This window comes from Montipora capricornis, chromosome 6 (assembly GCF_036669925.1).
Source record: "Montipora capricornis isolate CH-2021 chromosome 6, ASM3666992v2, whole genome shotgun sequence".
NCBI lineage: Eukaryota > Metazoa > Cnidaria > Anthozoa > Scleractinia > Acroporidae > Montipora > Montipora capricornis.
In genome coordinates, this window is record NC_090888.1 from 4,119,137 (window position 1) to 4,146,636 (window position 27,500).

General features: G+C 38.3%; 2 protein-coding genes across 2 annotated transcripts in view; one reads left to right on the forward strand and one right to left on the reverse strand.

The window, feature by feature from the left end:
- The window catches only part of LOC138051326 (DNA ligase 3-like), a 26,157-nt gene extending 14,663 nt beyond the window's left edge, over positions 1 to 11,494 (reverse strand). Inside the window, exons 1-14 of the mRNA XM_068897516.1 lie at positions 11,006 to 11,494; positions 9,011 to 9,307; positions 8,250 to 8,356; positions 7,495 to 7,539; positions 7,061 to 7,147; positions 6,840 to 6,919; positions 6,672 to 6,749; positions 6,048 to 6,219; positions 4,650 to 4,739; positions 4,490 to 4,555; positions 2,837 to 2,905; positions 1,818 to 1,880; positions 1,314 to 1,393; positions 129 to 216 (exon numbers count right to left, since the gene is read on the reverse strand). Coding sequence (XP_068753617.1) covers positions 129 to 216; positions 1,314 to 1,393; positions 1,818 to 1,880; positions 2,837 to 2,905; positions 4,490 to 4,555; positions 4,650 to 4,739; positions 6,048 to 6,219; positions 6,672 to 6,749; positions 6,840 to 6,919; positions 7,061 to 7,147; positions 7,495 to 7,539; positions 8,250 to 8,356; positions 9,011 to 9,307; positions 11,006 to 11,387 — 1,704 coding nt within the window. The 5' untranslated portion in view covers positions 11,388 to 11,494. The remainder of the gene's footprint in view (positions 1 to 128; positions 217 to 1,313; positions 1,394 to 1,817; positions 1,881 to 2,836; positions 2,906 to 4,489; positions 4,556 to 4,649; positions 4,740 to 6,047; positions 6,220 to 6,671; positions 6,750 to 6,839; positions 6,920 to 7,060; positions 7,148 to 7,494; positions 7,540 to 8,249; positions 8,357 to 9,010; positions 9,308 to 11,005) is intronic.
- Positions 11,495 to 14,311: 2,817 nt separating this feature from the next.
- The window catches only part of LOC138051239 (integrin-linked kinase-associated serine/threonine phosphatase 2C-like), a 27,782-nt gene continuing 14,593 nt past the window's right edge, over positions 14,312 to 27,500 (forward strand). Inside the window, exons 1-5 of the mRNA XM_068897400.1 lie at positions 14,312 to 14,377; positions 14,474 to 14,611; positions 16,348 to 16,468; positions 17,013 to 17,119; positions 26,801 to 26,894. Coding sequence (XP_068753501.1) covers positions 14,344 to 14,377; positions 14,474 to 14,611; positions 16,348 to 16,468; positions 17,013 to 17,119; positions 26,801 to 26,894 — 494 coding nt within the window. The 5' untranslated portion in view covers positions 14,312 to 14,343. The remainder of the gene's footprint in view (positions 14,378 to 14,473; positions 14,612 to 16,347; positions 16,469 to 17,012; positions 17,120 to 26,800; positions 26,895 to 27,500) is intronic.

The window sequence follows — 27,500 nt, forward strand, 5'->3', positions numbered from 1 at the left end:
ACAAAAATTAATACATGTAATGCGTTCCACGGTGCCTCCAGAAGCGCATGTAATACATATTTTTGAAACGAAAAACTTCACTTTTAAACACAAAATTACTCTTGTGGAAACGAAAATTGTATTTGTACCTTGACAAAAGTTGTTTCTGACAGCATTATTTTATTGGGGATTACAGTGACATTTTTCTCCAAGATTTGACGCCTTTCTTTCATGTTCCTGGAAAACAAAGAAAATGGATAATAAATTTTATTTAAAGAGGAGGTTGTTAAAAACGGCCTCCATTGACGAGTAAAATCGTCTGGTGTTGGACAGTAAAATCTACCAAGGGAATTCCCAGGGAAAACTACAAGTCATGTAATTGTGAACATGATTGTACAGAAAAATATAATGCATGGTTTGAAATTACGGTAAAGGTAGGTAAAAAGCTAGTGCCCACGAACGAAAACATCTCGGAACAAGGAGAAAATAGAGAGCAGGGTAGTCAATTTCATTGAAAAAAATTAGCTATTTGAGCGTAATGTGAAGAAGTGCTATATTCTACCCATGTAAACCATGTGAGTGTTAGCCCTACTAATGGAATTGGGCCCAAATGTATTTGAAATTAACACGATTTGTTGGGAATTTTGCTTCCCAAAAAAGGCTATTAATGCGAAAGAGAGGCTAAATTTTCAAAATGTGGGAAATAAACGCATCTGCTACATTCACCCACCCCCCTCCCATAAAAAAGAATTTGTTGAGAACATGAAGAAAATGTAGTTGAAGTACAGTAAAAGATTTACTAGTGTGGAAGATTGATGTGAAATAAAGTGCGCGAATAAAATATATTGTTTGGCTAGGTCTGGACTGTGTCACAGATTTGGGGGAAAACAATGGTAACTTCATGTAAGGTCGCCGAAATTAACGCACAACTTAATTAACAGCGCGAAAATTAACGTTAAAACAGATGAACACGACTTAAATTACCGTGAGTTCGGGTTAATTGTAACTAAAGGTACGTAGGTTTAAAAGAACCCATACTAGTGACTGACTATTAATAAAATCAGTTGGAAATATTGTGTTGTGATTCAAATCTTTTCTTTTTTTGGTTCACAATTTTTCACACCAGTTCAATTTTGATCTTCTGTGTCTAACATTCCTTATCATACTCTAAAACAAGGCTTAAGACTGTTACAAAGAGAAAAACAAAAAGGGAAAAGTTTTCAACTCATCTGAGGGTTTTAAACATTTTTTTGCCTAAGCTTGAGAAATAGCAGTTTTAAAGATTGTTCAGTCAATAAAACTGATCGTTTTTCTCCTACAGGTATTAAACCTACTTTTGCATGAGGTTTTCATCATTAAACTGAAGACAGTCGAAGATGAACAAACATACACTTGCATCCTTGAAAGCCGATTTCTATGAATTAATGAAGCAAAGAGATAAGTATGCAGTCTTTCAGGCAAAGAGGGCAACAGTAAAAAATATTTGAACCGGTACACAATGTGAACTTTATGTGCTATGTCAACAATCAAACTTCAACTGGCTTTCACACTCCTTACTAACTGATAAAATATATATTAATTATTATTTTATCAATTATTGCTTTTATTATTGCAGTAGATAAAGGGCCCACTGAGTACCAGCCTCGTGTTGTAAAATTCAAGAGATAAGCAGAAAAGGAGGCAATAAGACTCTGAGGTATATTGCCAGGATTGCAGCTTGCATAAGTACAGTATTTAAAATTATTTCACAATGACAAAACATATTGCAAAAAAAAAAGAAACTAAGAAAACAGTTTCTTTTGTTTCCAGTTGTCAAAGAATCTACATTTGCTACATACTTTGTGGATTCCCAGAGTACCAAATGGCAGAGGTTTGCCTGTCTTGGTATCAACAAGTAACACCTATTAAAAGGAAATAATTTAAAAACAACCTTGATATTTACAATGTACATGGTCCAATGAGGGCAAAGATAAAAAAACATTAATTATTTATAAATATATTTTAATGTTATTTACAAATAATATTGCCAGTAATTATTTTATTCATAAAGACAGAAACATAATAATAGTGTCATGTTCAACAAAATGATAAAGACTACAATGTACTAACACTTTCAATTGAAATTGGGGGAAAAGCCTAGCCTAATTTATTATTTTTAAACTTTCACCCCTAAACTGGCCTCATTGAGTGATAAAAATCAATTGTCTGTTGTTAGACACAACTCTTTAAGTGGAACACAAGGCCGGAGAGGGAGGCAAATACATGTAGGAACAGAAAATTTATTGTTCACTTTACGGCAAATACAGTTGGAAACACCAGAAGGCAACATAGCTACAGGTTTTACATTGTAGGGTCCTGCATTCAAATGCACTTGCTTCAGGTAAAAAATATCCTGCTATGACCATAAACAGCCAATATTGGTCTCCTTACTTCCCAATGCATAAATGTAGCATTACTGTATCTTTCATCACGATTCTTTATTCTCTACTACCAGTGAGATTCGGGGTAGCATGCATTAAGTTAACAGCTAGCTGTATGGTTTGTGGAAAATGTGGGACTGACAGGTGCATTTTGCCAAAAATTAAATATTAAAACTTGCTTGTCTGTTTGCTTCAGATATCAAGAAACATCCACAAAGCGTCAAAGCAAGTTAGAATAAAAGAACTTTCACGTTCTTATGACAAGCTACAGCCTGCTGTTTGTGGTTTACCATTATAATTTATTTTGTCATTTCAAATTTTGCCAATCTACATCTCCTTCTTGTTGCTTCTTTCTGAGCAGGGCCCCACAAACTGCAAGCTTGAATGAATCATAGCTTTCTACATGTACCACTATCAGACTGAGTATATTTTCTTACCTCGCTGTCCAATATTAGGCTGTTGCCATGGGGACAGGCCTTTGGGAGAAAATCTTTAATGGGAGCTACCTAATATTGACAAAGAGACACTGTCATGAGACAAAAAGGTCACCCATGGTGATTGTCTCTTAAAAGAGGCAGAGTTTTTGGACACATCATTCATGTTTTGTATCCACCTTCGATACAAAGCATAATTTAATTAATTCATTTTATTAGGACTACAGACAACATGTATTTTGGCAATGAACATTCCAAAGGAAAACTTACACCTGGAATGAGGAAAGCCAATACCATTTTGATTTTCCATGTTGTATAAACAGAAGCACAGTGCTTCACACTCCTGCTCTGAAAACATGGATACTGCGATTCTCAGTCGAGTCGACATGAGGCAAGTTTGGTGACAAAGTTTATCGTTAAAGTTCCCATGTTGTTCAGGGGGAACTTGCTTCGTTTCCAAACTATAAGGCAACTTTTTGGTTTTGATGTCATTTAACTGGTAAAGGTCACCAGTTTGATTTAACCATTACCATTCAAAGATTTTGGCGGGCTTCATCGCTCATGAAGTCAAGGCCCTAAAAGTTACTCTTGGAAACAAAGAAAGTTGCCCTTGACTACATAGGAACTCAAACGTTGAAACTTTGTCATGAAACTTCCTAGTGCCGTACTCAACTGAGAAACGTAGTATTTTTGTTGCAATATTAGACCTCAGACAGTAGGTACATGTACATGTAGCATTCCAAGGAATAGAGCAATTTGTTTTTTGTATAATATTTTGGTTATTTGCTTAGATTAAGATGATGACTGATCAAAAAATTTATTTTTGTTCAGTGTTTTGTAGTACTGTTTAAAAAATCATATGATCTTCTCTAAAACTTCAGAATAACTGCAATGTACTTAGTACATGTAGATGCTTCTGATGTTTTGAAAGTTATATTTTAGAAACTTTAAAACATCACTCATAATCATGAGAAACTGTAGCAAACACTGCTAAAGAGTGCTCAATACACATTTGTGTAGAGCGGTGTATAGAATTAGATGACTAAATGAAAATACACAAGATTCCCTGCAACTCTGAGTTTCGTGCGTATGCACTCATCAGGCAGATTTAATGAAGTTCAGACTTATTATCTAGCTATATGTTTACGATAAGTAGAACAATGGGGTTCTAATTACAATGGGTGAGAAGGGCAGAACTATTACAAAATATGGGGGTGTGATGTAAGACTGGCTAAGCTTAAACAAGCGCAATACAATAGCTATTGTGTAGGATAAGCGTCAATTGTTCTTGAGATAAGATTTGTTTTCATGTCGACATTTGGATACAAGCTCGGATCGTTTATTCAGTAGATTGTTGTTGCTGCGTTTAATTATATGAAGGTTTTCTGCTAAGCATAAATCACATCTTTTGCTTGAATATTTTGTAACAGTTCCGCCCTTCTCACCCATTGTAATTAGAACCCCATTGTTCTACTTATCGTAAACATGTACAATGTACCGTATATGTAGCTAGCTAATAAGTCTGTTCTTTATTAAATCTGCCTGATGAGTGCATACGCACGAAACTCAGAGTCGCAGGGAATCTTGTGTCTTTTTATTTAGTCATCTAATTCTAAAACATCACTCATATATATTTGCAATACAAATTTTTATAACCTTGTGTGAAAGAACTGGCTTAAGGCTTCGGCTGAAAAACTGAAAGTCGTTGCCACTCTTGTGAACCTTCAACATCAACAAAACTTTGATCAGCATAAAAAAAATTGAATGGACCAGACATTGAATGCCAACAATAGCAAAAGAAGATCAAAATACAAACCTGCACTCTTTCACCATCATATTTTATCTCTGCAAACATACCACTGGGGCATTTCTTTAAAGCTTGTGAAAAACTTTTACAAGCTTCTGCCTGAAATCAGACATTTTTGAACTAATTCACACTAGCATGACAATATAATCAGCACAATGCATGCCAAAGAATACTGACATGTTTCTACACAATGCCCATACCTCCTTATAAACATTTTGGCTATCATGCAATAATAATTATGAAATAATGATAATTCTTTAATTTTGCTTACCTGCCTATTGGATGTGACAAACTTTTTACCCAAGGAGAAACATTAAGTCAATTTTTTGTAGTACCATTTGTTTTAAGCTATGAAAGACTGATAATTATTCAGTTGCCAACATGGAAATACAGTACTTCTATGGACCTTCTTTATTAAACTATAAGATGTAGAAGTATCTGATTACAAGCTCAAAATGGATCCTTTATTGTCCTTGAGGAACTTTAAAGATTTTAAGATGTTTAACATCTTTGCACATGAATAATCACGCCTAAAGACCTTTAACTTCCCACGGTCCTTAAAAATTCTCATCAGTGATCTTTAGGAAACCTTTTGAGATCCTGACCTCGTGAATTAAGATCCTTGTTCAATATTCACTAGGGTCAAAGAAATGTAGAATGTACTACCAGCATTGACAACACCACAGTAGTAGCATAAAAGAAACAAATAATATTGATGAAGAATAAAGTCAACACAACTCAGACTTTTCAGAATATTGAAAATTTACAATGCAATACAATACAATTCATACTTGATTGACTGCTCCCCATAGGGGCTTTTTAGGGCCAATGAAACACAACAAAATGATGGAACAGAATAACAACAACTGCAACTGTTAAGAATCCTAACTGGCCGGTGGCAAATCAGTTGGCTATTTAAAAGTGCACATGGGAAGTTGAACGAGGGACAACCAGGATCAAATTCAAAGAGTGGCCAGAACATGTCTTCAACCCAGGATCTCCGGATCTCAAGGCAAGCGCCCTAACCACTGGGCCACGCTGCCTCCTTGATAAATGTGGTTTTATCAAATGAGTTGATAGAGGTTGAATTACCACCATGAAAGATTTGGAAAGCTGACCTTTCAAGCATTAGCCCTTCGTCAGAGCGAATAGAGGAATTGTGGGTACTGGTTTTTTGGCATTGTGGGTTTCGGCGGGTTTTAGTTGCAAGGAATGAACCAGGTTGCAGCAATGCCAAAAAAACCAACAGCACCCACAATTCCTCTGACGAAGGGCTAACGTTCAAAACGCCAGCTTTCCAAATCTTTCACAGTGGTAATTCGACCTTTATCAACTCAAATTTATGCTGTTTCACTCTCCCACTGACGCAGCACTACAGTTTCTTTCTGAAACTAGAGATTTCATTACCAGCATTGGTTTCACAGGTGTCATCAGAGAGGCTCTGATGCTCAGTTTCTTGCTCATCCCAGGTAGAGCACCAGCTTTGGTTTCTTTCTTTTCCTGGCATCGCTGAACAACATCTGCGAGGTTATTAGATGCTTGAAACGCTGCATATGCATCAGGATCAAGAGCATCTAAACTAAAAGATACATTTACAATTAATTAAATTAAGGTACTGTACTTGCAAGAAATGTTGAAAAGGTAGTTGCTACAGACTTGAAATTTGATTGTGATTCCAGTAGAGGAACCACTTCTTGTAGATAAGCTACTGAAAGTTGAACCTAAAATGGTCACAGAACTGGATTTCTATGCTGGCGTTGAGCATTGAAGTTCAAATCTTGCTCTGACCAGGAAGTTGATTTATCATGTCTGGCCCCAAATTCAACTTATTCAGGCTTTGTAAACAGCCAAAACAAGTTATTAATAATGTTGCCTCCCTCAAATTTGCTTTCTTAAATGCTGCTGGGTATATTTGAAATGCTTCTTGCTTTTTCAATGCTAGTTTGATTTCCGTTTAATTCCACAGTAAAGATATATCACATTTTTTAGTTTAATTAACTTTACTGGTAACAGCAAAAGCCGGTCTCTTACACATGTTTGGCTCCTGTGTTCATCCGCAAGTCATGTTTGATCAGTCGAATGATGTACTTAAGATCATTTGCTGAGCATCTACAAAAAGAATAAGCAAAATTATAATAATAAGTATCACTTTTCACACATTTTTTTCTCAGTTGAATAGGATATTTCTACAGTACTTACCTTCTTGCCATCTTTGACAGTTCCCTCTGCTGGTCATCTTCTTTGGTAAAGTTTTTCAGCTTATCAAGAAATCCATCAACCTACAACATCAAGATGCACTCATCAATAAAACTGTGTCATCTCATCAGCAGCCAGAGAACCAGCTCTCCATTGCCTCAAAGTTCTTTTTTACATTTTTAATGACAAGGTTCAAACGTTTGATCCTGTTTACAAGTACTTACTTCTTGAAGGGAAACCAAGCTCTTTTTAAGAGGCTTTACCACAGTACTGCTTTCAAAAAATGTATGAACTGTCTCTGAAACATCACCCTTTCAGAGGGGAAGAAATTCAACAGTTAATATTTCAACATTATCACTTTTAGCATAATAAATTCTGATATGAATATTGGTTTCACCAGTGACAATGCTTGACTGAAATACCTACAGTAACATGTATACAGGAAAATAGATAAACAATAAAAGGAAAAGCAAAATAATATTATGGTTATGAATAACAAAGGGACAAACGTGTATACAATTTACACAATTTTATGCGTGTTTGCACGCGGTAATTTTGCTTCTGCTTTGTTCGCTTATCTTCGAGCGGTACCAACTGTACTGTGATAGATGTACATGTATGTCATATCATTCTGCGACTAATAACATTATGAGCAAACCTTTTCTAAGTCTGTCAACATATCATCAGGACTGCAACCAAATATCTGCATACAAAAAGAAGCCATGTTTGCTTTATGTTAATATTTGTTATAGTTGAAGGCCTGCATTCCTAACCATCAGAAGAGATCTTTGTCAAGATATTTTGCCACATCACTTTCAAATTCCCGGCAAACAGAAAAGAATTTGAGCAATAACATGTCACTGGTTCTACAAAAAAATTGAGTCCCTTGACATCTTTCTAATATTGTCTACTTTTTTGGTGCCCATCTTGTCACTTCTGGGTAAAATTTATGGATCAATTTTAATGTATAAAGGAGCTACGGTTAATGAGGTTTCCCATATAGATGAATGGATGTTACCGGTACCACCGTCAGTTCATTTTTCAAGTCGTTAATATATTGGTACTGAATTGTTGAAGGGCTGAGGGGCCCACGTAGAATTTCTAGCCATTTAACAAAACTTAACTTTAGACTCTCCAACAACTTATGATGTACAGCTGTAGCTGTACTGTGATAAAAATTATGACAACAAACAAATTCCAATGCATGGCTCTGATTGCGTACACGTATGTTTACATGTACCTCGCTGCAAAACAAATAAATTTAGGTTTCCTCTACGGGCAGGTCCGGCAAATCTTGGTAGATAGAGAGTCATCAGTTTTAAGCTTGATACAATGTACACTGTATTTATCACTGACGTCTTAAATGTGGCAATACATGTATTTTAAAGTTTATATTAATTTTATTACATGTACCTGGCTGAAAAGTTTAATTAGCTGTTTGCTTTGCAAGTTATACACCCTCTTGTTTACTCCTGGAAGTAACATCTTCACCCACAGTAGTAAATCCCCTGTAAAGCCATCTGAGACAAAAAAAACAGATTGTTTTAAATTGAAAAACACTCTGTTTTGTTTAAAAGAGAAGTTTACTCCAAAATGGCCATCATTTTTTAATCCGTTAATAGAAAGTTCATGAGGAGAACAGCTTTTAACCAATAATTTCAATCTTGAAATAGCTTTATAACCTTGTGAAGTCCTTGAGAAAAGTGAGATCAGCTGAGCTCACGACGTCACGTGTAATCCAAGATGGCAGCCTGCACGTGTGTATTTTTAACAAGGATTTCAGAAGGTTTGAAAGCTATTTCAAGATTGAAATTTTGGTTAAAAGCTGATCTCCTCATGAACTTTCCTATTAATAGATTAAAAAGGAGTGAACTTCTCCTTTAAGTTACGTAGAGAATACATCAAGGACCTTCAGGTTCCAATCACAGTGACCAGCTATGCAATCTGCATTTTAAAAATTACTTTGTTTTCATATTCACTTTAATTAATTATGAATGACTGGAATCAAACCTACAGTACGACACACATCTGTGTCCTTTGTCCAGAGAGTAACAACCTCTGTCTGGTTTTGAACAAGGAAGTCACAAAACCAAGGATCTCTCTAGCATTGTCTCAGAAATTTGAAAGAGTAACCCTGCAGGTGGTCATCATGTGCATCTTTCATCTTGGCCTACCTCCAGAGGACCCCTTGGAAAAGAAGTCAGCCATAATCTTGGTCTTTGCATTGTAGCTTGGTTCTTCGGCAAGTTTAAGACAAATTTTTCTGAAATCCCTAAATGAATTATCCTGGGTACTGTCATCACAGCTCGCAATCTTGGCCCCCGAAGAGCCACTGCCACCCTCACCGGATGCTGCTGCTTGTTTAAATTCCAACCGAGATGCTGACGAAGTAGAAGGTTTTGTTTTTCCAAATGCGAGGGTGGATTGTACTGCTTTTTTCTTAGGTGATGGAGAATGTTTGGATGCTAATTCTGAAAGTAATAATAAAAAAATTACCCTAAATTAATTACCGTAGTCAGGGCTCGAAATTAACGAAAAAATCCAGTCGCAATTTTGCGACAAGATACGAAAATTTAGTCGCAATTTTGCAAATTTTAGTCGTTTTGTCAGCGGTTTAGCAAAAAAAATATGAGCCCGCAATACTTGTGTGTAAAGAAACCGCTGAAAATGGCGAATGATCGAAGGAATGGAGCTATGCACGTAACATCGCAGCTAAATTACTCTACGCTATCTGAGAAAATTCACAGTGAGAAACAAAACAATTTTGTCATTTATTTACTCATTTATTTATTTATTTATTTTAGCGAAAGTAGTAGCAAAAGTGGCAACTGCTAACCCTTTTGTTTCGAAAGAGCGAAGGTGACAACAAGTCGCAAATTTGCGACTTCTCCAGATGTTTTAGTCGCAAAGGGAAAAATTAAGTCGCAAATGCGACTGTACTGGTCGCAATTTCGAGCCCTGGTAGTTTGGATTATCACTTCACTTATCCCGGAACGCTGTATTATTGTTATTCACAGGCGACCCAAGCTCAATGTGAGCATGGCCAACAAAAATATAAGGATTTGTATGGGAATCCTGATAGAAAGCTTAAAAAGATAATTATATGAAAAAAATCTCAATTTAATTTCAATTTAATTAATTTAATTTAATCACTTTCACCACAACAGAGAAACAGGGCTGCAGTGGGGGTCGCACAATAGAGCGAAGCTCCAAATTAAGTGCGCCCTTTTACCCTCCCAACCATGATATAGCACAGAAGACAGACCACAACACTGGGAACTACATGCCCTACTCTTTGCGACAAATGTGTGGGGTTCTTTTACGTCCCACAGAATTATGAACATTGAAGGGTTGTGAGACGGGGCCTACGGTTTATCATCCTTATCCGTGAAGACTAGAGAGTCTAACCATCTGCAGATGTAATTACAAAGGCAGCACTTTCTCCTCAGTTATTTAAATACCCTGAGTGTTGGTCCGGCCAGAGTTGAACTCACAACCTCCCGCGTGACAGCCCGGTGCTCAACCAACTGAGCCACCGGTGCCTAAACTTATTGCCATTGTGGATACACACTGTAGCTTCCTTCCTGTGTGGTTATTTTCCAGATCCGACACAATTTGAGCCATTTTTCAATTTCTGGGTTGTCAACCGTTATACGGTAATACACCCGTAAAATCCCAAGGCTGGAACCTAAATTCTCAGGAGCCACCAATTTGAGTCAAATAGTCCTGGATAAAATGTTCCCACGGTCGCAATTCCACATCAGAATCAATTGACAAAGGTTGAACTTTCAACTCAACCCACCATCAACGCGATAGCAGTCCTGCGAGCAGGTTCGTCAGGTGGTGAATAATGCAACAAAACAGCTTCCCGAAGGTGTCGGATCTGGAAAATAACCACACAGGAAGGAAGCTATCCACAGTGGAAATAAGGTTAGGCTTTTTAATTCAGATTTTTTTCATATAATAATCTTCTTAAGCTTTTTATCAGGATTCCCAAACAAATCCTTATATTTTTGTCGGCCATGCTAACACTGAGCCTGGGGCGCCTGTGTGTTATTCAACCATGAAGTAGTGTAAAGAAGCTACCCTGCCAAAGGCCTTTATAATTAATTAGGCCTTACTGTACCTCGGTCTTTCAAATTAATCATTTATATAGAAACGTTCCTAACCTGTTATGAGGCTCTTAATTTTCTGTTGATCATCGTTCTTGAGGTCACCAAAGCCATCTAAATCATCGGTGCAGTCGATCTTCTTGGTTGTCGCTCGTGCCCTTGACAGAGAGTCGAAAATGCAAGGTACATGATACCAGTGCTTCATCATTCCTCCGTCGTCGCTAAATGGATTCGAAACCAATTTTCCTATTCGCGTGGAGCTCTTCTCTATCTGTTGCTTGCAAGTCTTGCATTTCGCTCGTCCCTGTGAAGCATACTCCACCAAGAAAGGTTTCGCTTCGCTGTCTGCCATGATACACAAACTGTAATATGAAAACACTCGTCGACGAAGTATAAAGACTGAACTGCTCTTGACGAGGTGGAAGCTAAATCTTCTCATCCCAGTCAGGGGTGCGCGTGACAGAGTATTTATTTCGTATTGTTAGCAAATTTCCACCACACGCAAGTAAATTAGAAAGTGTTCCGCCATTTTGTATTTAACCCCTCGAAATGCATTCTGGGTGTCAATGAGAAAGCCGCTGACCATTCTATTGCTGCTTCATACGTCTTTCATCAAAAATGGGTTATGTTTAATAGGCCCTTAAGACGTCCCACGCAAAACAACTTTGAGCATGAATCCTTTCAGACCATCCGTCTACCAAGTTTGCCTACGAGAACGCCCCTTACCCTCATCTACCGTAAGCTGGCCACTTCATCACTCGTTTACCCACATCTTTATACCTCGTTACCTCCTCGGAAATTTTAAATGAAACCCCTAAAGGAGACCAATCTGTGCGTGGCCCAGGCGTTTTTTTGACCCCTAAAAGAGACCATATTAAACTCAGAGAAAATAAAACAATACAGTGCCTTTTAATGAGCGTGAGCGGGCAAGATGAACCAAATCCTGCGCGGTGATTGGCTACCCGGGCTTTCAAGATGGGGCTATACTGCCCGCTCGGGACTTCTCGCTTGATCCCGCAAGATCAAAGATCATTTTTTTGGTGTTTTTATCCATATAATAAATCATTTATTGACCAAGATCGTTCGGTCAAAATGGCTGGATAATGGCCTCGTTCTTTTTTTGCGTGTTTATAGTCCGGTCCAGGGGCCCGTTTCTCGAAAGTCCCGAAACTTTACGGGCCATTTTCGGTTGTCACAATTACCTTTGTATCTCAAGAACGGAGAAGATTTAATTCGTCACACTGCACAGTTATTTTTCTTTTTGTTACCTTAAAAACATGTTAAAAGATCGGCTTTCCAAAACGAGCGGTTGGCAATTTCACAGATGGCTTTTCGGGCCCGAAAAGGTCTCGGGACTTTCGAAAAACGGGCCCCAGCAGCGGTGATCTAACCCGAAGTAATTACACGTAACCGACACAAAGCGCGTGAAAATGTGCAAGCGCGAGCTACGATTGGTTTTGGTTTTACTTCTGATTAGTTGAAAAAATGGCGCGAAAAAATCACAGAGTGAAGTAATCATAAACCAAAGTAATTATCTAATTACTTTCGACTTGACTTAGGGATTTATTGAAAGAAAACAAAATCGATCATTTTTAGGCCGCCGTTAACAGAATAATCATTTATCATAACTTTTTGAAGGTCGCCTTTACCACTCCAGAAAAATGTGTAAAACCACATGTGTAAAACTCAATTAAGGCCAAAAAATCTGATTCCAAAGGTGCCAATAAATAAACTAATTGAAACGCCACTTAATATATTAACACAGTGTTAGTTTAAATTTGCGAAAGCTCCAACAGTTTAAGATAAGCGTAAAGGTGGTTACCTTAGGATGAATGTTGGTAAGGGTGATCGAACGAGGCTAACTTGGGGTAGATGAACGTTAACTAGGTATAAAGTGGCTAACTAAAGGTAGATGAGGGTAAACGTGGTTAACTTGGTAGAACGAAGGTGACTTGGAGCAGGTGAAGGTCTACGAGTTATAATGTGGCCAGCCCAGGGTAGATGAGGGTAAACGTGGCTAACGTAGAGTAGATGAGGGTTAACCTGATAGAAGGAGGTTAACTTGGGGTAGACGGAGGTCAACGAGGTATAAAGAGGCCAACTTAGGGTATATGAGGTAAACGTGGGTAACTTAGGGTAAGTGTTGGTAAACGTGGTAGAGCGAGGTTAACCTAGGGTATTTAAAGGTTAACAAGGATTATTAAACTCTCAACCTCGGATAATGCAATTCTCGTGCTCTGATTGGTTCACTCAATCTCCGTTATCAGCTCATATACCTTAGTTTGACCATATATGGTAAATGATTGCGCTGAACGTTGCTAAGCTAAAGTTTTTTACGCCAGAAATCGAAATTTCTCTTGGTATAAAGCACAAGAAAAACGTTTTTGGGGAAAGTTTGGATCAATTTCGAAGCTTAGAACTACGCAAAAAGGTAAGAAATGTTTTTGTGATGAGCCTGCGTTTGTCTGACCACCAGGTATTACACAACATCGCATCTTCATCAAGTTTTTTCGCTTTTGCTAGGATTTTCTCCCTTTTTTCGCTCGTATTTCGTACTTCCAAACTTTCAGAGTTTAAGGAATTTAATAAAACAATTATTCCATTCGCGCTTGTTGGATATGAGACTGGTTATAGCCGACTCGGCGCTACGCGCCTCGTTGGCTATTTACCATCTCGTCTCCACCGCGCGCTCATGGAATAATTGTTAAATAAAGTGGATAACTTAAGGTAGATGAGGATAAACGTGGCTAACTTAGGGTAAAAGTGGATAAACGTGGAACAACGACGTTAAGTTGGAGTAGATAAAGGCTAACGAGGTATAACATGGCTAACTAAGGGTAGATGAGGGTCAACGTATAAAGTGGCCAAATGAGGTTAGATGAGGGTAAATGTGGTTAACTTAGGGTAGATGAGAGATAATGTGGTAGAACGAGGCTAGGTAAGAGTTGAAGACTGTTGCTGTGGCAGAACGAGGGTAACTTAGGGTAGATGAGGGTCAGCGAGGTACAAAGTGGTCAACTGAGGTTAGATGAGGATAAACGTGGTTAACTTAGGGTAGATGAGAATTAATGTACGTTTACCTATAGTAGGTTGCTGACTAGCGGTTTTCGTTACAACAATGGATTGCTGGGGGTGCTCAGTCTCGCGGGCTCAGAAAACCTGGTTGTGGTCATTGTTATTTCAGGTTTTCCCGTTTACCTACGTTAATCCCCTTTACCCTCATCTACGCTAAGTTACCCTCGTTCTGCCACAGCAACAGTCTTCTAGTTTTACCTAGCCTTGTAGTTCGAGGTAGAAGGATAGTGTCGAGGGACACTTTGTGCGGTATATATAAATTTCAAAAGTTTTTACGTATGGGACGTCTTATGTACCTTACATGAACGCTTTATCTAAAAATGGACGATTTGTTCGGAGACTTACCGCCTCCAAGTATGATAAGAACATTCGATAATTTTTTGCTCTCTTGTTTCTTTAGGACGTAGCCTTTTTAGTATTGCTACCTTTCTTTCTTTTTCTGTTTTTCAGCCAGTGAAGGTGGGATCGCCAATTCGACCGGAAATTTATATGATGATATTCCAACTCCAGAAATTGAAACTAGAGAAAATAAAAGAAAACATGAAAGTGGGGACAGCAATGAGCTGCCAAGCAAAAGATCCTTTGTGGGTAAATATCACGAATTATTTAGGTTTACATCGATAGACGTCAGACTGCTCTTTATAGGAGTGAAAATTAGGACCTTTTAGACGTCAGTTTTCGTTTGTGATGCATTGCTCTACCATGCAGTCCATGCAGGACGTATACAAAACATGGACCCCTGGTCTACGGACTACCCCTATAGAACAAGCAATTGTCTCTTATCTAGTCACCTGAAAAGTTCAGGTGGCTCCAGCGGGATTTGAACCCATGACTGCAATGCTAGTTGTCATTTAAATATCAGTTGTAGTTTTCGTGCACCGGTAGTAAAAAACCAACGTGAAGGAAACACGTTATCCTTTCAATAATAGGCCCCAATCTTTCAAATTTGGGGAACCCCCCCTTCCCCCCCCCCCCCCCCCCACGCTTTACTTTAGGAATTTCTGGGTGGGGATGTGCTGCTGGGACCCTCGAGCCCTTAGCCTATACCAGAGCTAGTTTCAGCTAGATTTTCCTACCCTATACTAGAGTAAATTCCACAAATCACTCCTATCCTAGAGTAGCTGTTTTCCAGAAACTGAGGTCACTAGCACAGTCTAAAGCAACGCCAAAACAAAACCTTATACCACAATCACTTCTTTCTTAAAAAAGGATTTATTCGTACTTGTCCAGCAATGCCAAGCACGTACGTATGCATTATCAAGACAAGAAATTGTTTGATTTTAACCAGTATTAATACCACCGATTTCCGTCTGAGTCCCGATTTTTGACTGTTAATAATATCCAGTAGCCTTTTATGATAATCATCTATCAACGCTGTTTAGGCTGAGTCGTGAGTAGCAATTCCTGGTTTCCTTAGTCTAGATAAAATCTTCAACCAACTGGTCAGTCTCGTGAAAAATGATACCCTATTCTAGACCCAAATGCTCCAATTTATATACCCTATGCTAGAGTAAACTGCTTCAACCATACCCTTCACAGGTAACGGCCGATAAAAACTTTAAATCGTGACATTTCTTTTCGGAAATCAATTTTATGGACAGCCAGATAAATAAAGTTCACTCATCCACTATTTTCTGCGTTGTACCGAGTGATTTGATAGGTTCTTGGGATGCTTTGATTTCCCCTTCAGATCCGATGCATGTTCACATACAATATAAATAGACGAGGCATGCTGCTTCCAAGATGACTTACAGCCAATTGCTTTCAGAAGTTAGCCGAATTTCTCCCACTTCCAAAGGTCACTCGCCTCCAATCCTTGGGCACATGAAAAGTTGATAATTTTGCTAGGATTTTGCCAAAATCATTGCATTTATGCAGCTCTGCAATCTCAAAATCCTTCTCGGTTTTCAAGTTTTGCCATTGCCATAATTGATCAGGACAGGAGTCATTGATCATTGGAAATTTGATCACAATCAAATTAACCAGTCAAAAAGCTCAGATTGTTAATTTTGCCTCTCATGGGGGAAATTTGTGGGTGGTTAGTGAACTTTATTTATCTGGCTGTCCATAAAATGGATTTTCGAAAAGAAACGTCACAATTTGAAGTTTTTATGGAACATCTTCCTTGATCAGTTGAATCAGCCATTACAACTGGCTCAAAATAATGTGACGTCACATCCTTAGGGTTGTCTGCTTCTGGGAAAAAGGGTTAAAAACACATATAAAGAGATTTTTTTAGGAAAAACTGAAAACTTGTTGTTTACTGCATGGACAATCACACTGGAAGAATTTGCCAATGATTCATGCACATACTTCTCCTTCAGAATCAAAGTACAAGTTAAGAGGCTTTGTTGCGGAAAGGAAAGGAGAAAGAGACGACATGCAAGATGCTCATGTCATCCTTGATGATTTTGTCGAAGAATTTGATACCAAGCCTACTGGGATGTAAGGTCTTCCTCTTGCTTAATTATTACATCAGTTATCACTCATGATCATTCCCAACCACTAAATAATTGCAATTCTTCTGCTACATTGATAATTCATTGGTATCATCCCAAACAATCATGTGTTCTTATTTCCTTGCCTTTTCTCCTAAAAACTGGTTACTTATTGTTGGCTTTGATGAAAGGGAAAACTGACCATATTTCATTTTGGCTTAGCATGACCATGAAGCAAAGAAGAGAATTGAGTTGAATACCAGGCTGATGTCATAACGTATTTTGCATTGCAGTTTTCAAGGAACTATCCCAATGCAAAATTATTAGTGAGTGACGCCAACCTAGTATTGTATACCTTTCCCGTCACTTGTTTGGTGGTAGATCAAATGATAGAAAAATGGATGGATTTCCCAATGTTTAAGAGCCTTCAAAAAAGTCTCTAAAGCAGCTTATATACTTTGGATCTTTTTTGAGATGATAGGCAAGTTCAAATCTTTTTTTCAATTACCTCCAATTCTAATCTTTAATCAAAAGGCCATCATGTCTTGCAGAACAAGGATGTGCTACTATGGTGTTTTTGATGGACATGCAGGTCACAGAGCATCTCAGTTTGCTGCGGAGCACTTGCACAAGAATATCATGCTCAAGTTCCCAAAAGGTTGATGGTAAATACTAGTAGATTAATCTACAACTTTTCCAGTACATGATAAGAACTTTGATCTCCTAGAAATCAGTAAACCACTAACTAACACTCAGTTGTTAGAAGTACATATATCTTATTAGATGTTTTGGTGTGTACAGTGTAGTATCGCTGTAAACAGACCTCCATTTAAATCTGTACTTCTCCATTTAAATCTGTACTTTTTGAAAGGGATTATTTTTCACGAAACATTCTGCTTGTAAACCAATCAGGAGGGTCTATATTAATTGTGGTTTTCCCGACGGAATGATTCCGCCTTTCGACCAATCATGAAATTGTTTACAGAAATCAAATCAACCACAGACGGAACAGTCCGCAAGTTGACCAATGAGAAGAGGTCTTTCTGATCTATTTCAATTAACACGTCCTCTAGCGTTTATTTTAAGCACAGCCTTTACCTCGTCACGCACTTAAAATCGCACAATCGGGTTTTCAATTTGTTTCATTCCAAGTATGAATGCCTGAATGCATGAATTTTCTTCGATTATAGTCTTTTATTTAAACTGCAATTCATCTCCTTTGCTTGCATAAATTATAAAACGCAGATATTCTATTGGGAATATTATAATGCCCTTTTGACTTGACAAGCCGATAAGACATCTACAGTATTTACACATCTCGTGTACATATCAAGCTTGTCTTAAAAATCTACACTCACGAGGCTTCGAAAAGTTGAAGACCTCAAATGTCTAAACCTTCAAGTTTAGTCTACAATTTCCTAATCTTCCTCTTGTGTGTGTATTTTGTATGGTTTATCTGTAGTTTCCTCTTCGGCGGAATGATTCCGCCTTTCGACCAATCATGAAATTGTTTACAGAAATCAAATCAACCACAGACGGAACAGTCCGCAACCAATGAGAAGAGGTCTTTCTGATCTATTTCAATTAACACGCTCGTCACGCACTTAAATATCGTACAACCATACCGTCGAATTTTCTTCGATTATAGTCGTTTATTTCAAACTGCAATTCGTCTCCTTTGCTTGCGTTGTCTCATTGGTATGTTTGCTTTGATTGTGCGAAAGAAAACTTCATTCGATTTCGTTAAACACATGCAGAGATTTTATAAAACGCAGCTATTCTCTTGGGAATATTATAATCCGCTTTTGACTCGAAACATTCCGATAGTTTATTAGCCGATAAGACATCTACAGTATTTACATATCTCGTGCACATACATGTATCAAGCGTGACTTGTAAATCTACGCGCACCAGGCTTGGAAAAGTTGAAGACCTCAAATGGCTAAACCTTCAAGTTTAGTCTACAATTACCTAATCTTCCTCTTGTGTGTGTATTTTGTATGCTTTATTTGTAGTTTCCTCTTCGGCGGAATGATTCCGCCTTTCGGCCAATCATGAAATTGTTCATATCAACCATAGACGGAATAGTCGGCAAGTTAACCAATGAAAAGAGTTCTTTCTGATCAATTTCAATTAACACGTCCTCAGTCCTCTAGTGTTATTGATTCCGGTTTCAATTTGTTCAATTTCATGTACACCGTCGATTGTAGTCGTTTATTTCAAACTGCAATTCATTTCCTTTGCTTGCACATTTTCTTATTGATGTGTTTGCTGTGATGGTCCGAAAGAACACTTCATTTGATTTCGCTAAACACAGGCAGAGATTTCATCAAATTACGCAGGTATTCTCTTGGGAATATCTCGCTTTTGACTCAAAAGTATTCCAATAGTTAAACATCAGGATCTACAGTTACTGTATTTACATATCTCGTGTAATAAATCTACGCTCACCAGGCTTGGAAAAGCCAAAGACCTCAAATGTTTTGTGTGTATGTTTTATTTGTGGTTTCCTCTTCAGCTGAATCATTACGCTTTTCGACCGATCTTTATAATTATGTGTATCTTTTGTCCGTCCGCCACGAAGAATGCTTGCTCTTTTCCTTTCCTTTTCCTTTATAATGAAGTTGAAAACAACAAAAACCAATGGCACTGACCGGTTCGAATTAAAGAATCTAGAATCTTAATCTTAGGGTGCTCTTCTCTACTCTTCGCAATGAACCGAAGACATTAAGGGAATTATTCGTCGTTAAACGAAAGGGCCATTGCGTGAATGTAATACTTTTTTTCAAACAGTGCCGCCTATTTAAAAAATACTCCAGAAAGAAGATCAGAGATCAGACAAATCAAAGTAAAAAATTTGCATTAAATTTACTCTACATACATGCAAAGGTTTTGGCCAAAACTTATTCTGTTTAAATTAAATTTACGATTAAATATATAAAAACGTATATACTGACACGACACGAAATGATCGCAAGCGAGCGGTTCCTGCTCTGCAGTATTTTTGCTTGTAAGTCTTTCGTAGTAACTTGCATGTTGAAGTTATATATAAAATGTGAAGAAGCAGTTTCTACAATGCGTAATTTTTGTAAAGATGACATCGGCCCAAATCTCTGGTATCTACATTGTAGCTATAGACTGTGTCAGAGGTCGAGGATCAATGTTTTATTTACCTTGTTGTATTTAGAGTTAACTGATCACTTCTCTGATGTTTTAAAGAAACACAAAATAACGGGAAGTGCAAAACCCTGTGGGTTGCATTTTTGGCTAGTGGTTTAATTAATTCCCTTACACGTTAACTCGATTAGATTGGCATCTCTTTTCCTTCACTGAAAAAAAAAATTGAATAGCAAATACTGCATTATGAGCGCTTATTGATTGTAATAATATACTGAGTTGGTGATCCTAATGATACTTGAGTTCAGAGGAGAAATAATTTGGTGGTGTGGTAAATATGAAAATAACCTCCGTTACCAAAAAGAGTTACCTATAACCGCAATATTGAGTATCAAGTTAAAGGAATCTGACTAGACCAAGAGGAATCACGTCAGATTGGTTAATATTAGTAAGGCAATTTTCCCTACAAATATCCGGCAATCATCGAAGAACTGTTTTTCATCGGCGTTCAAACATGAAACAGTTTTTTCTTTTGGGGTTCATGAATTTTTATCATCATGCAGCTTACATTCTCAGACGAGCAAGTGGCTTCCTTCTTGGAAGAAATGGGAGCGTATATCGAAGGGCACTTGGCCCTACTAGATACTGTAAGCAGAATTCTCTTGAATGTGTAATTTTACTTTTACATGATAACATAATAGGGCCGTTTATACGAGTGAAAATAAGCCGTGGCTCACTCTGGCCACGGCGTACATAATACGCGAAAGGAACTATTTATACGAGTATTAACTTCCAGGCCAGGACAAACTGCGGCTTGCGAAAGCGGTGAAGGTAGATTTTGTACCATTTATATGCGGTGTTCGCGTCTTATGTAAGCCGCGGCTTATTTTATTTTCTCTCGTAAAAACGGCCCTAATACCTCACGCGTTTGCGGAGAAGGGGGAGGGGGTGAGTTCTTTTTATGAAATGCATTACTTTTAAGCTAATGATCTATTCTAAGCAATTTTTATAATAGATGTACTCAATCCTTTCCATTTTGTACCTACGTTTAGGCCAGACCACAGATGGATTACCTTACCAGATTCAAGTAGTGATTAAGCAATTTTCCCAGAATTTTAGTTTCGGCCATTTGGTGTGGTGGCGACTTACTGAATGTTATCTGTCAACTTGTAAGGGACTATATAGTGGTCATGGCGGTGGATTTCATAAGACAACAGCCAGCCATCACGGACAGCGTGATTGTGAACCAGGCATCGACAAACAACGCAGAAACGCCTTCTAGTACAACAGGTAACTTTCCATTATATTCCTTGTGTCCATACATGTCAGACGCCATAAGTCCACTCACAAATCAATTTTTCTTTTCATCACTGAGAAATGCACTGAATGTTTTATTAGATTTTTGACAGACCAGAAAGGAAAAGACAGTAAAAATGGAATGAAGAGCAGCAATTGAGGGCTGTAAATGCACGTGTTAAATAAAGCTTTAGTTACTACTCTCCAGGCACATCGTTGTTTAATATCCGCTCATCACACCTTAACGGAATTCAGTCACACTTCAATTTCAACATGTATTTTTTCTCCTCCCTTCGTCTTATTGATAAAGATGGTACAACCAACCCCAACTCCACTGATAAGGCATTGTCAAGTAGCTTCTGTCTCTGTTTAGTTGTTTCTTTCCCTGACAAAAACGTGGCGAGCAGCTTTCATTGAAAGCGAAACGTTTTGTGTTACTTAATGAACAATCCCCAAGATTCACCGGGTTGCGATCTTTCACTATAATGACCAAAAACTGCAGCAAGTAACAGAAATCGTAACGGAGATTATTTCCGGATGTCAAGGAATTATATAACAGTCATATCAGTTTACACCTCCAAACTCGATTGTTAGATCCCTCTCTGATCAGTTCGCTCTCTAGAACATATTTCAATTTTCATCTCTCTATTGGCTGAGCTCTCAATATAGTCCTGTAGAGACATTTTACTGGACGTTTCATCGAAATCAATGAAAGATACGTTTTTTTGCATTATGCTTAAAAAATTTCCCATTGTGCGGGCATAATGCCTGATGCTCTAACTGTAGCATTACCAAAAACTTGCTCCGACAGTTAGAAAAGAAAGAAAACATCCAACCCGTGAGTGGAAATTTCCCCTTGACGATTAACTGGTTGACCACATCAGATAGCCTACTTGCAGTGGAAGCTGTGGAGTATAACTATATGTGATCCTGCAAATGAAGGCAAACCTATCATACAGCAATCTCCATGATCGAGCCAGGTGAAACAAGGATTCGTCATGATTTGTCTTTCTGATGTTCCGAAGTTCACACCCACGGTCATCAAATGTCACCACTAACCAGTGTTACTTTTCAAAAGGCTGGTAAAAGAAGCAAAACTATTAAGCGGAGGAAAGAAGCACGTCCATCAAAAAAGAGCGGAAAGAAATAAGGCCAAAGAAAAGGGAATTTTTAAGAGTCTTACTAATCAGGGACTTGTCAATTTGTTTCAGTGTGTGGGTGTGTGTGCATGCCGACTGCCTTCGAAAAGGCGGCGTCCTTAAAACTGGTGTACGGCAAATGCAAAATACAGGCCTTCACATTTAGTCATCGGACAATCTTTTATCCCTGAAATAAAAAGTAAAAAGAACCGACATTTGCTTTAACGCAAGCTTCATGAAATCGGCGTTCCCACGACTTTCCACTTTGCCGGGTTCAGACTTTTCGTTCTCTCGTAAATTCAGTTGACAGCTTCAACAATTCTGAGATGGCACGCCCAGAACCCGGATCCAGTTGTTGCTGTAAATAACGGCAAATTAAATTCCAAGCAACCTCAAAACCTTTAGGAAGGGACTAGTAAAGGTTGCAAAAACTTAAAATTTCATTTGCATCGCAAATATGACAACAGAAAACACAAATGAATCCTACAATAATGCATTGTTTGAAAGAGGCGTAAGACAGCATCTTAGCTGCCTTTCTCTGATCTCTGCAATCGCCCGGTAAATCAAAAAGGAGAAATTTCTCCTCAGGCGATAACAGGCTGTCGATTAGTGACATTGCCCCACTTTAAGGTGTATGTGACGTACCAGAAAAAAATGCACCGAAGAATGCTATGAAGCGCGGCGCGAGTATTTTTGCCCTCATTACTGCAAAGAGGTCTAAATAGGAACTTCCTGTTTGTCATTGTCAGAGTGAATAAAATATGGTAAGCTTTAGTGTTCTCCACCGGGCTGTGTTAACAACTGGCTATGAATAAATATCATATTACATGGCTTTGTGATACATTTGTTATATCATACATTTTCGCGCCACATTTCGCGCCAGCGCGAACAGTAGATCCTGTCCGGCCCTCAATCTTTGCACCATGAAGGCAAATCAGCTTGCACTGAACGATTTAGTGCAGGGCTTTCGATGCGTGTATTTTACGCACCAAATGAACTCGAAGTGCGGCAAATTAACAGCAACCTAGTGTAAATTGCTGTAGCTGCTGAAACGCCAGTTACCTCGCAAACGCAACGAGATGCGACGTAAAGGACGCCTATTTACTTCAAACGAGCAGAGGATTGTGGTAGGAAAGGCAGGAAAAAGTGACTCGGGTAAGTAACAACCATCGTTTTGAAGCCTACTACTTAAGACATTTTTTGAAAGACAGTGTCTCTGGCGAATTCATAGGGTTGTTGGAAACAATCAAACATAAACGCACACTCAAGAGAAGATGAACCTTTGAGCTGTTTGACCTTCCCCGACCTGGTGACACGAAATTTCCGCTTGATATGTACACATCGGATATCAATACGTAAGTAGGTGTCAGTGAGAAAATCTTTAGGCCAAATTAGCTAGCGGGAAGTTTCGGGTGAAACGAAGAAAACTACTGCGTTCATGAAATATCATTCAATATCAAGTAACCCTCTTTGCGTCACATAAAATGCTGCTTTGGACCATCACATCGCGTGAATACAACAGGCAAAGTAAACGAGATGAATTTGCCAATTGAGTTAGGAATTTGTTCGAAAAAATTGACGAAAATTAGACGACACGGCTAGCAGATAGAATCGAACAAATTGAAAACCATACAATACAACATATGAAAAGATCGTGAGTGACTTTGAAATTCTATCAGAGGAAGTGACGAATTTGCCGGTACTCCCTTTTTGGGTAGGTTGGCCTGTGCGTAAAGTGAACATCCGAGGGAGTGTTAACTGAAGAGATAAGAAAGACTCCTTGTCATTGGTTAACTTACGTACTGTTCTGTTGTTGATATGATCTCTGAAAACAATTTGATGATTGGCCAAAAAGCGGAATCATTCCGCGGAAGAGGAAACTACAAATAAAATATAAAAAAAATTACGAGTAAAACACATACACAAGTGGAAGTTTAGGAAATTGTACTGTAAACTTGAAATTTTAGACATTTGGGGTCTTTGACTTTTCCAAACCTGTTAATTACACAAGCTTCATATGTGCACGAGATACATGTACGTCAATACTGTGGATGTCTTATCAGACAGAATGTTTCATATTATATTCCCAAGAGAATATCTGCATTTGATGAAATCTCTGCATGTGCTAAGCGAAATCAAATGAAGTGTTCTTTTGGACCATCACAGCAAGAAAAGAAAAGAAGATGAATTGCAGTTTGAAACAAACGACTACAATCGAAGAAAATTCGAAGGTATACATGGAATTGAACAAATTGAAAACCCGATTGTACGATTTTAAGTTTATTACACCAGAGGACTGAGGACGTGTCAATTGAAATTGATCAGAAAGACCTCTTTTCATTGGTTAACTTGCGGTGGTTGATATGATCTCTGTAAACAATTTCATGATTGGCCGAAAGGCGGAATCATTCCGCCGAAGAGGAAACTACAGATAAACCATACAAAATACACACACAAGAGGAAGATTAGGAAATTGTAGACTAAACTTGAAGGTTTAGACATTTGAGGTCTTCAACTTTTCGAAGCCTCGTGAGTGTAGATTTTTAAGACAAGCTTGATATGTACACGAGATGTGTAAATACTGTAGATGTCTTATCGGCTTGTCAAGTCAAAAGCGCATTATAATATTCCCAAGAGAATATCTGCGTTTTATAAAATTTCTGCAAGCAAAGGAGATGAATTGCAGTTTAAAATAAACGATTATAATCGAAGAAAATTCGACGGTATACATGGAATGAAACAAATTGAAAACCCGCTTGTACGATTTTAAGTGCGTGACAAGGTAAAAGCTGTGCTTAAAATAAACGCCAGAGGACGTGTTAATTGAAATAGAAAAGACCTCTTCTCATTGGTTAACTTGCGGACTGTTCCGTCTGTGGTTGATTTGATTTCTGTAAACAATTTCATGATTGGTCGAAAGGCGGAATCATTCCGTCGGGAAAACCGCAATTAAAATAGGCCCTCCTGATTGGTTTACAAGCGGAATGTTTCGTGAAAAATAATCCCTTTCAAAAAGTACAGATTTAAATGGAGAAGTACAGATTTAAATGGAGGTCTGTTTGTAGTATCGCTGAGTATTTTTATGAGTTGTGCTGTAGAAATGTTTTGGTGTGTACAGTGTAGTATCGCTGTGGTATCGCTGAGTATTTTTACGAGTTGTGCTGTAGAAATGCTCAGCGATACTATACACCAAAATATGTAGTAACTAAAGATATTTATTATCCAACTTTTTTTGCACTGCATTTTTTGCAAATGAATGGTAAACAAACGAGAATGTCTGACAGATTTGTGCGTGCAGGGCAACATCAGCGACTAAACTAGTCAAACAAGTTCTCTACTGTACAATAACCAAGTGTACAATAACTAACTGTACAATATTGTGGAATATTTGTACTTGTTTCGTGCATTTTCTGTACAATAACTAAATAAATACAGTTGGATGATAATTACATGTAATTCATATAGCTTGTCACTAGAGCAGGCTTTCAGCGTATACCTAACCTCCTCGGTTCGTTTCCCAGAGTCAGCGTCACTTTATCTTAGTTATGGTTTAGCCTGCAAGCATCTCTCTGAGTGGTGGGTGGGAGGAAGAAGCAGGTCTGAGAGCTTGCTTGCAGGCTACTTGTGGGTTAGCCTGCAGAACAGGCGTGATTTTTTGCGTAAACAGAGGCGAAAGCGAGGCGAACGCGAGGTGAGCGCAAAGCGTGAGTGGCTCGCTTTCGCCTCGCTTTCGCCTCGCTTTCGCCTCGCTTTCGCCTCGCTTTCGCCTCTGTTTACGCTAAAAATCACGCCTGTTCTGCAGGCTGCTTGTGGGTTGAGTTTGTTGGTTATCTGCTCTGCTCCAAGAGGTTTTTCTCCTGGTACTCCAGTTTTCCTTTCTCCACAAAAACAACCTACAATCTTGGACAAAACTCTTGGGAAAAATGCCAGCTTAAACAAAATTTGACGTGCACTCAAAAAGTATATTGGTCCTCCCCTCATACCAAGGTTGATAATGTGATACAAAATACTGTGCAATCCTTTGGACGTTTCTTAACCAACATTGGAATGGTGGGTGGGGGGAAAGTAGGAAGAACTTAATCTTTATCAGGCAGACAAATTAGAGCATCACATTTTCCAAACGAGTTTTGTCAAAGACTGTAACCCTCAATTAGTGCCCCTGTGCTGAACACAGTTGGCACTTAACCCATCAACTCCTGTGAGTGAGACTTGACAGATTTTAATCTAACGCCAGACACCCTGCGGTGCGTGAGGAGTGAATGAGTGAAACACGAAGATGCACTATAAAAGTTGTGGAAGTGTCTTAGGCACATGCAAATGATGTATCAATCAAGCATGGATGCAACTGAGAGCTCTGTGATAATTTGTTCAATGGAAAAGCCCTTCTTTATGGCAATGCATTTGTATTGTGTCATAAAATGTTGTTTTTAACCCCCAGTCCCTTCTATTTTTGCGCTAGAAATATCTTTTCGGGCTTCCGTCTCTGTGATGCTGTTTGTTGATCACCATCTTGGATGATTAATCAGTCGTGCTTGAATGAATTTGAACAAAAGCAGTGCGTAAAGCGCCCCCTTTTATAGTGCGGCTTCGTGTTTAAATCCATTGTAAAAGTTCGTCACTCCCCAGAGAAATCCCTCTTGTGCAGTCTGTTCATAATTTCTGAATGACATAGCCTTTTTTTCCTCTTTAATTTAATTGAGGTAACATTATGGAAAATGTTTGGGATGACAGAGAGTTTTAAAAGGAGTCAAAATTATTAATTTCCTTCATTTTCTCACTTTCTCTAGGAGAAACCACCAACAGAGAGAGGGAAATTAAAAAGTGTCTTACAGAAGCTTATAAGAAGACTGATGATGAGTTCTTACACGAAGCATCAAAAGCGTAAGTGCCAAAACTGAACATCAAGTGGCTGATGATAACGGTCGATAACAAGAGATGTGAATTAGGACTGATTTGCCAGTTGCCAATCAAATCAATTCAAATTAAGAAAATTAATATTGGTTTTTGTCGAGAGGAGAAAACTGCATTACTGGAAGATAAACCTCTCGGGGCAGAGAACCAATAAACTCAACCATCATATTAGCCTGTCTGCATGTAAAACCCAGGATGCAATTACATTTCATCTATTTCGTGGAATCCAAGTGCTCTGATATCTGCACCCTAAAACTGCAACCTGGGATGGATAGTCTGCTAAAACAAGGTCACACAGTCAGGTGAAACTGTTGATAAAAAGAAAAAGAACGTTTAACTTGCATGCAGATGACATTATTTTACCTCCAAGACCAGAGTGGTTTATCTTTATTTCTTTCTTACTCAGATTTTTCTGCTCTCCAGAGAACAGATACAATAATAGTGAACTTCACCTGAGGGTAGAAACATCTCAAAGCCTTCTTGTCTTGGCAGTAATTAAGTTATGCCCGTATAATAGCTAATGGCCGCCACTGTTATTCATATTAGCTTTTTTTTCTTTCAAATGACTTCTTAAAA